This window comes from Agelaius tricolor, unplaced genomic scaffold (genome assembly GCF_023055355.1).
Source record: "Agelaius tricolor isolate 1412-34295 unplaced genomic scaffold, bAgeTri1.0.p SCAF_9, whole genome shotgun sequence".
Classification (NCBI taxonomy): Eukaryota; Metazoa; Chordata; class Aves; order Passeriformes; family Icteridae; genus Agelaius; species Agelaius tricolor.
In genome coordinates, this window is record NW_027269269.1 from 14,672,609 (window position 1) to 14,682,853 (window position 10,245).

Genomic DNA, 10,245 nt, shown 5'->3' on the forward strand with positions numbered 1-10,245 from the left:
CAGGGACTGTTCTCAGGCAGCACTAGACACCTCTTTGAGAGTTTTCCCCTCTGAGCTGGTCATCCTACATTCCTTTTACAGTCAACTGATAGAGAGAGGCATTTCTAGAATGAAATTCATCTGACTAAAAGCTGACATCTATGTTTGGTTAAAATAATCCCATACTAATGTGGTACCCACATTTTTTTTTTAGAAAACCAAAGAGATGCCCAAGCTTTCTCCAATCTGCCTGCAAGGCATTGGTCCTGGCTCTCCTTACAATGCAATGGAAGAGATTATGTCCTTGGAGGTCTAAGCAAGGTCATCTTGTAGGACTGAGCTTTTGTCATGAGTATCACTCCAATGGGAAAGCTCAGCTGAGAACTGAATGTTCTACCACTAGAGTATAGGCAAGTACTGATGCATTGAAAATGTTCAGGGAAGAGTTATGAACCTTCCTTGATGCCCTACAAATCAGTGGAAGACTCAGAAATCATGGTAAGCATTATTAATTTTCATAGTGTAAAAATTCACCCATGGCTTTAATAAATATGAAAAAAAATACATACAAATGTAGGGGGGAAATACTAAAACCAAATAATACTAAGTAGGATTTTGTATTAATGTCATTCCCATTATGTAAGCTGTTTCTGCAAGTGTCTGTCTATCCTGACTTCAGATGACTCTAAAGGGACCAAGGGTGTTTCAACTACTAATTCAGACACGTCTATTTATACTGTATAGGATGGTTTGGGCTGAAAGTGGTATTTAAACAGCAGGGTAAAATCTTGCTCCCTTAAAATCAAGAGTATGATTAAAGAATTGGGAAAAACACCTTACAATAAGAAACTCAGGAAATTTGATCTATTTTGGTTACTAAAAAAGGCCAAAAGGTAACTTAACTACAAACTGACATTACCTACAGAGTTAGTCTCAATAATGGCTTCTCAACCTGTCCAGCAAAGATAGAACAAAAATCAGTGGCTGGAAGCTGAAGATAACTCGGACTAGAAACCAAATGTAATTATTGGCAGTGACAACAAATAATAATTGTAAGGGAGCCTGCTAATCCTTTAACTAAAGAACTCTCAAAATCAAATTTATAAAAAAATACTGCAAATCAGGCAATCAGTAAGTGAGGAAGGAATACAGCTTTCTCTGTGCCAGATTCAGGCCAGGGTCTCACACTGCCCAGTAATCCAAGAATCTATAAATCCACTATCCAGAAATTTTCCTATTCTGATCTGTTTAAAAATAATGATATCTACATGCTTATCATGGTGACATTGAATCACTGTTATATGCATAAGGTTCAAAGCAGGTTAATTACCATTTTTTCCAACTCCAGCCTCTCATATGATTTGCCACTTCTCACAGCACTCTTGTTTTCAAAACTAATTCCCATTATCTAAAAGACTTTCCAAAGCAAACACAGCAGTGTAGCACTTTCTAATATTTATTTTGTATTCTCAAAGAAGAGGCAATAATGGTAGGAGCTTTTTTTGGGGTGAGAAGTTCTTCTTCTACAAAGGTACTTGTGTCCAGTGGAGTTTTACTTAGTCCAAGGACTAGGTTCATGGGCCAAGGGTTTGGCTTTGTAATTTCTGAATATGCAGTAGGTGGTTTATTTCATGGGAATTAGGTAAAGGCCTTATTCTAGCAACAGCAAACTCTGCTTCAGCACCTATCTGCAGCAGGAGATGGCAGATGAAAAGGGGTTTCATATACTGAGACAAAGATGCATAGTTTTTAAGGTCACTATGATTCTCCCTCTAGCCTTCTTTCCTAGATAATTTGGAAAAAAAATAAACTCCAACCAAAACCTTCTCCCATGGAAGCCTGCCTCTTACTTTGATGTGTTTGACTGCATGGGGAGCACCCATCACCCATTCCCTGCGCTTGTGTGCTAGGGAAAGTAAACTTGGCAGTGCTGGGAACAGCTTGGTGGACATGTGCAGCACACTGTGTGCATTCACAGCATTATCACCCACCCAGATTAGCAGCTGAGCACTGCTGGGTGCAGACACCAATGCCTGCAGGTAAATATGGGCTTTGTATGATATGGTTGAATTGCTGACTCCATTGCAGGCTCCTTGACTGACCTTGGGACTGGAGCACTGTCTGCCTCTGTGTTTGAAAAGTTAAGATAATATTACTTGTCTGCCTCACAAGGATTTTGTGAGGTTAGAGACACTGTTTATTCAAGCTAGATGTAAAGTGTTACAGCAATGAGAGCTCTGTAAATACCTATGCTCACAAAACCTCAATTAAAGCACCATCTTGCTAGAGGAAAGCACATTAATGACCATCAGTCCCTGCAATGTTCCAGGACAGCTCACACACAGTTTCCCCCCTGTCTGAGGTAAAGAAACCCCATAGGGGATGGAGCCTCAGAGGGGAAACCTGCAGTGAGTGAGCACAGAGCACTTCATTGCTATGATTTACAGTCCTGTGCTTGGTAAGGAGCAATAGCTGAGGGGTGGCTTATGCCATTAGTCGCAGTCTTGGTTGACCAATGGAGCTGGGGAATGATGGGGAGCTGCAAAGGCCCCGAGGTGCACTCAGAGACCTGGCTGCCTGTGACAGACACCCTCAGGAGCACATGCACATGCCACCTGCTGCATGCACAGGAGGTTGCTTAACCAGGGCTTTACAAATATTTTCAAAGTGCTTTACAAAGAATTCATTAATAGATGACATATTTTTGCTAAAGGCACAACCAGCTCAACTAGATTTTATTACAGGTGTAAATAATATCAAGGGAATTTAAGTGTGAGTCTTGTTTCTCTACTCTTATTCCCTACTCCTGCTGACATATTAAAGGTCTGCTTAATCATCCAGCCCTTTCCTCCCAAATTCACAAATGTTTCCTCCACACTTACTTATTTTACAGGGATTTATACAAATGCCAGGAGGTACCTAGCAGTGCCCTACAGGTTTCATGGCCCCAATGAAAAAACAAACAATGCTACAGCCCAGATGTGACCTAGTGGTGCAGTTTAACCCATTGAGAAGACAAAACAGCAGCTTAGAAAGTCACCCCGGAGATCCTTAACCCCACAGTGGAAGGGCTGAGCACTTGGGGCTGGAAAAAGGCCAGAAATGAGGGGAGGCTTGCGGCACTATGAGCCCAAACATCTGCACGGGGCTCAGTCTCCCCTATCCCTGCGGAGCCAAACTTGGGGAGGCCCTAGGACTAACACTCACGGTGGGAACTCGGGGGATAGTGACGATGTCTCCCAGGGGCACTGGCCACACGGGACAGGAGGGGGGACCTGCTGTGGGGAGACGAGACACGGACGGGTATCCCCGGGGGTTTCTGAGGGGAATGCAGGTAGTGGGTCACCAAGGACAAGGGACCCTGCGAGGAGCGGCGAGGTGGAAGTGCGCTCCTCGGGCTTGGGGCTGAGAGTCGGGGCTCCCCCGAGAGCGGAGGGGAACCCCCGGGTGCCAGGCTGAGGCGCAGGTAGGACGCGCGCCCTGCCCTGCTCTGTACGGAGGCGCTGAGGGCGCTGCGCGGGGCGGGCTCCCGCGGCGGGGGCGGCGGCGCCGTGAGGGCCGGGCCGTGAGGCGCGTCCCTCCCCTGGGCCGTTTCTCGGCGCGGCTGTTTAATAGCGGAGCCGCCCCCGGCCCGCCCCGTTGGAGCCGGCCCGTGCGGCACGGCGCGGCCGGGGCCGGGGCCGCTGCGGGCCATGGCGGGGGGCCATGGCGGGGGGGCGGCCGGCCGCGCCCGGCTGCTGGCCGTGCTGCTGGCCGGGCTGCTCGGCGGGGCGCGGGGCTTCGGCGACGAGGAGGAGCGGCGCTGCGACGCCATCCGCATCGCCATGTGCCAGAACCTGGGCTACAATGTCACCAAGATGCCCAACCTGGTGGGGCACGAGCTGCAGGCGGACGCGGAGCTGCAGCTCACCACCTTCACCCCGCTCATCCAGTACGGCTGCTCCAGCCAGCTCCAGGTGCGTCGGGGCTCCGGGGGGACCTGGCTGCGTGGGCGAGGTGGGGACGACATACGGCGGGGCCGTGCGGTCCCCGGGCCGGCTGCTGTCCCGCAGCACCCCATCCTCATTCCTATCCGCTCGGCTCAGTACTAACCCACCCCGAAAGTTGCGCCGCCTCGCTGTGTCGCTCCTGGCTGGCTGGGAAGAGAGCGCGGCTCACGTTGGGCGGAGGTGCGGTGTCCCGGCGGTGTCCCGGCGGTGTCCCGGCGGTGTCCCGGCGGTGTCCCGGCGGTGTCCCGGCGGTGTCCCGGCGGTGTCCCGGCGGTGTCCCGGCTGCCTGCGGCGAGGAGCGCCCGCCGCAGCGCGGTGCCCCCCGCCCGGCCGCTGGCGGAGGCTGCGGCGACTCCCGGAGCTTTCCCGGGCGCTGCCCTCCGTCCCGGCCGTGCCCCAGGTGCCGCGCCCGATTCCGTGCGGAAGGAGCGGAGCTGGCCGCGGGGAGCTGGGGCAGCTCGGGACCCCGCCGGCAGCTCCACCGCGAAAGTTTCTTTCCCAGGCGAATGGCAGGATCCCTGTCCTCCCCACGGGCATGGATTTCCTCAAACAAAACCCAGCTTGTTTCTTGCGGCAGAGTTCCCGTGTCAGCACGCAATTCCTCTCACGGTGTCGCGTCGCCGAATTACTATTATTCATAAGACGAGAAAACTACAGTATTTTATTACTGTCGCAAATGCATACGTGAACTTATTGTAAAATAAAAAACATTTTTCTGGGAGGTTCCTGAACCGAAGTATTTCAATAAATACTTTTTTCCTCCTATTTGTTTCTTAGCTGAAATATCCAGGCAATGCTCAGAACAAATGTACGTATCTGTTTAAACCCCTTTAATTTGGTTTTCTGCTTTCTTAAATTGTACCCTCGAGGTTTAAATCTGGCTAAATCCCACTCGCTTCATTGGAACTGATGGGCTAGGTTTACATGGAGCTAATCTAGGGAGTAAAATTTTCAGACTTTGGCTTTGGACCACATTTGAACTGAAAAAAGACAACATTGTTGGGTTTTTTCTCTCTTTTGTTTTTATTGTTCTTGGTTTATTTGTTTTACACTGCTTCCTGGCTTTTTTTAAGGCAAGGGACCAAATATAACTGCTAAAAAAGAAAAAAAAAGAAAACTTTTTATATTGCAACCTGTTTCATTTTCCCTCAACACACTTGTGATTTCTGTTTCTCTCTTCCAGTTCTTCCTGTGCTCAGTTTATGTGCCAATGTGCACAGAGAAGATTAACATCCCCATAGGTCCCTGTGGAGGCATGTGCCTCTCTGTCAAAAGAAGATGTGAACCTGTTTTAAAAGAATTTGGGTTTTTCTGGCCAGACGCCCTAAACTGCAGCAAATTCCCACCCCAGAATGATCACAACCACATGTGCATGGAGGGCCCAGGAGACGAAGAGGTTCCCCTTCACAGCAAGACCTCCTTGCAGCCTGGAGAAGAGTGCCACGGCATGGGATCTAACTCAGATCAGTACATTTGGGTGAAGAGAAGCTTGAGCTGCGTCCTGAAGTGCGGCTACGATGCTGGTCTGTACAGCAGGTCAGCTAAGGAATTCACAGATATCTGGATGGCCATATGGGCCAGTCTTTGCTTCATCTCGACTGCCTTCACAGTCCTAACCTTCCTGATTGATTCATCCAGATTTTCCTACCCGGAGCGGCCAATCATATTTTTGAGCATGTGCTACAATATTTATAGCATTGCTTATATTGTGAGGCTAACTGTGGGCCGGGAAAGGATATCCTGTGATTTTGAAGAGGCAGCAGAACCTGTTCTTATCCAAGAAGGTCTTAAGAACACAGGATGTGCGATAATTTTCTTGCTGATGTACTTTTTTGGGATGGCTAGCTCCATCTGGTGGGTTATTCTGACATTGACGTGGTTTCTGGCTGCAGGACTCAAGTGGGGCCACGAAGCAATCGAAATGCACAGCTCCTACTTCCACATTGCAGCCTGGGCCATCCCGGCGGTGAAGACCATTGTCATTTTGATTATGAGACTTGTAGATGCAGACGAGCTCACCGGCCTCTGCTATGTTGGGAACCAGAACCTGGATGCGCTGACAGGCTTTGTTGTGGCTCCGCTTTTTACCTACCTGGTCATCGGGACTTTATTCATTGCAGCAGGACTTGTGGCCTTATTTAAAATCAGGTCTAATCTCCAGAAAGATGGAACTAAAACTGACAAACTGGAAAGACTGATGGTCAAAATTGGGGTCTTTTCAGTGTTGTACACCGTCCCAGCAACGTGTGTCATCGCCTGTTATTTCTATGAAATCTCCAACTGGGCCATTTTCCGCTATTCAGCAGATGATTCCAATATGGCAGTGGAGATGCTCAAAATTTTCATGTCCCTTCTGGTGGGTATTACATCAGGTATGTGGATCTGGTCAGCCAAAACTCTGCACACATGGCAGAAGTGCTCCAACAGACTGGTGAACTCAGGGAAAGTGAAACGGGAGAAGAGAGCGGATGGTTGGGTGAAACCTGGGAAAGGGAACGAGACCGTGGTATGAGAAAAGGACAGCATCCCACTGCTCTGGCTGCTTTCCTGTGAAGGACTGATCATGTGCAAGCATTGCTGTGTAAATGTTTGGAATAGAGTAGGGGGATGGTTGCACAACCTGTCTCTGGGGATGGGAAGAAAAAAAAAAAGCCTTAAAGAATAAACAGCAAAAGGATCATGCTGCAGATACAATAGCCATAAACCATGCTGCCCAAAATAGGAGAGCCCAGGGAGGCTTTAAAAGCTGTGAAATAGCCAAACCTGTTATCTTCCTTTTTAAGTCTTGAACTCTTTAGAAATGGAGGTGCTGTAGCCCATAGCTGTGAGATGATGTTTTCCTTTCATCATCTTACAGCTGATGGAGGACAGGCAGTCCAGGGCCAAATTCTGGGTTTAGTTAGGTTCCAGTTACCAAGTTACCAGAAGATGGAGCAGGACCTCAGTCAGATGTCTTCTTTGTGAGTTCAGCATTGAGAAGGAAGTGCTTGATGAGGATTCTGTCTTTATGCCCTGGGGAATTTTGGTGTTCCAATACACTGTACAATTCATTCAGGAATCATGTCCTGAAACAAATAGTAAGTAAATGGACTTTCCAGGTCTTACCCATGATGAGTAGGATTTAGTGAGGTATTAGTGAGGATGACTTTTTAGTCATCTAATGGCCTAATAATAATTTTGACTCATTCTTTTTGCAGTTATAACCTGGTCTGAATGGTGAGTTGATTCTGCCTTGTGGGAATTTGAACCTCCCTGTGTTTTTTCCCACCTCAGTTATTCTGTGGTTCTATCAATACTTATAAAATCTAAAAGCTTTATTTAAGGCTGTCCTCAGAAGTAGAGGAATCAGCTCAAAGTGGGATACTGTGTATGGTCTTCTGCATCTATTGTCATTATTCATCTCCTCCATTCCTGCCCTTTCAGGTGCTCCTGCTATTTCTAGCAGACCACTTTATTCTGCTGCATTTATTAGCTTAAAAAAAAGTCTTAACTCTGTAGTGATCCTTCCTTCAGGAAAGAGAAAAATTAGTTGAAGGTACCTTCAGACAATGCTATGTTTCTCGAAGCAAACTTACTTGACTCTGGAGACTCATTGTATGAAGCAATTAAGTCTTAATGTATTTCATTCAGTGTGATGGTATCTCCTCTGTAGACGCCAGTCTGGGGAGAAGCAAAATGTTAAGTTCCTTGGCAACCTCGTGTTCACACAGATCAGTTGTATAATTATGTGTGCCAGTTGCAATTAAAAGAACATTCTCAGCCCATGACATTGCAGTACAGCTGACTGCCTCACAACGATGCTTCAATTGCTTACTGACAGCTATGGAGACAGTTTTTAATGTATATTTACACACAGAATGTGAGCAGGCATTCAGTCCTCAGGAGCAGCAAAGACCTTTCCAGTTTTTGTAAAGAGACTCAAGAAATCCAACTTCTTGATGAATAATGTTTGAAAGAAACCATTGCATTTCTTATTATTTTATATGAGGAGGCATCGGCCTGTGGGGAGCTGAATGTAGTGTCAGGGGCTTGTGAGAAAGGTGATGCAAATACAAATATCCTAGAAGCACTTCAGAGAACACTGTTATGATGCTCTATCCCTTTGAAACACATTTGATTTTATCTATGTGCCCCAAGCTTTTGCTTCCTTTGTGTGGAACCTGATCAGCTGCAAAGCATCCCCCTGGTGCCCCAGCTCCCATGATCTTCCAGGGCAGCTGAGAACAGATGCTGCTTTATTAAAGTACTTGCTTTCCACACAGGTGCCCATGTGCTTCCCAAACCACAGTTCACTCCAGCTCTGGAAGTGAGCGCTAATCCATCCCAGAAGCATGTATTGTTTCAATGTCAGTGTCGAAACATGTGCTAGAGAACTTTTTCTTTTACAAACAAAATCCAGACCCCAAACAAACCCTAATGGCAGTCTTTGCGGTTGGGCTCCCTCTCCAGCAGAACAAGTGACAACTTGACACATTCTGTTCAAGACACACAAGCACTGTCTTGGCCAACACCACATTCCAGCTGGGCCTTTTCACCCTCTCCATGAAGTCTCTCACTGTTAGTGTTGTGTTTGGATCTGGTTATTCCTTTGTGGACAAGGAGTTTTGCTAGTGTGAGATCTTCAGATGGCGGAGCCTTTCCATTATGCAGTCTTTCTGCTGGCACAGTGAGGAATGTAAAGTCAGCAGCTGGATGCTGGCTTCCAAGGAGCAAGGATGCAGCATGACCCTTTTTTGTAACCTAGTATTTGGCCGTGCCAAGGTGTCATGTTCACTCAAGGTGTGCTTCAGTCTGAAAGGCTTTGGATACTCTCCTGGACAATAAGACCCATGTTTGAGTAGTCTGATTCAATAAATGGTATTTTTAACCTTGCTATGTACACGGAAGTGAATGTTAAATAGTGCCTTTTTATGAAATCCTTGCATCTCCGCCTGTAACCCTGTGAACTATTGACAGAGGGATGCCCCTGGTGATGTGAGACACAGTGAGCTGGATGAGGATGGCACTGTGTAGCCTTAGGAAGGACCTGGAGGGATATTCCATTAAAGCATGTGAGGGATTCAAATGCAGTGGGAAAGAGGTGAGCTGGGGGGGAGGCACCAGCTGCTGTTCCTGAGGACACATCTTTCCCCAGCAGTTGGGGGAATGCTGTACTGCCCCAAAGTGAAATTAGTGGTTGCATCAATCAAACCATTCCATTGATGTATTCACCCCCATGCATTTACCTGGCTCCATGTCAGGGCTGTGCAAGTGGGAAGACGCAGCAGACAGCCTGAAAACCGGCTCTTGCCAAGAAGAGCGGGTATCAGCAGCTCCGAAGTTCTCTCATTTCAGCATTGTTAGGAGCTTAAAGCCATAAGGGGTGTGACTAATCCTGTCTCGGAAGTGCAGTTGCTGTGGTTATACAAGCACAGACGTTGCAGGCGTTTCCTTCCACTGCACAGCCCCTGCTCCCATCTCCCCCCTCAGCCTGTGCTCTTGGCACTGCAGGGTTCACAAGCATCTGCCAGAGAGGTACAAGCTTAGCTCTTACATTAAACAGACAAGTTAGCTTCTTTCTCTGAATTTTAAGGAAATAGACACTGATTATTTTGGGGTGTACAGAAAATATATCTACTTCAATGTATGTACTGTAAATTTCTAATTTATCACTGTAAAAAAACCAAAACAACTTTGCTATTTAATTTTTATATCAAAATAAAATTTTAACCTCTGTGGATAACGAAAGAATTCCTGGCAGCCTTCACATTTTTGGTGAGTTTGTTTCTTAAATAGACTTCAGCATTGTTGGAAGTGCTTTTTTGCCCTGAAGGAAGAAGGACTGAAATGCTCATGCTGTGGTGAGAGGATGCTTTGAATGGGTTAATCCAGCATGGTTTGGATCTAATAACTGAGAACAAGACATGGTTGGGCAATGGTGAAAGTATGTTCATGTTTCTGCTTATGGGGTGGACAGAAACCCTTTCAAAGACAGCAGGCAGGTCCTGGGTGCTGGCTGGAGCTGCAGCTGGAGCTTTGGTGTTGTGGGAGCATGTCCTCAAAGCCCAACTGGAAGGCAAGGCAGAAACATGGCCTGCTGCTGCTCTAGCACTGCTGTGATATGGCTCCAGAGAAGAGCAGCGCCTCCTGTAAGGCTCCTTTTCTTCCAGGTGTTATGGAATACATACATCCAAAGCAGGAGAGCTCAGATCCAGAGTGTGTGGTGGAGGAGGGCAGCATCACCACTGGCCTGTTCAGTGTATGGGAACTATTAGTGCCTTTTGGAAGGGGAAAATCC

The 10,245-nt window shown here is 47.3% G+C and overlaps 1 protein-coding gene across 1 annotated transcript; it reads left to right on the plus strand.

Annotated features, from left to right (window-relative positions):
- The first annotated feature begins 3,583 nt into the window (after positions 1–3,583).
- FZD4 (frizzled class receptor 4) lies at positions 3,584–9,698 on the plus strand. The gene is made up of 2 exons (XM_071432811.1): positions 3,584–3,935; positions 5,152–9,698. The coding sequence occupies exons 1-2, from the start codon at positions 3,672–3,674 to the stop codon at positions 6,478–6,480; spliced, it is 1,593 nt and encodes a 530-aa protein (XP_071288912.1). The 5' UTR covers positions 3,584–3,671; the 3' UTR covers positions 6,481–9,698.
- Positions 9,699–10,245: the final 547 nt, after the last annotated feature.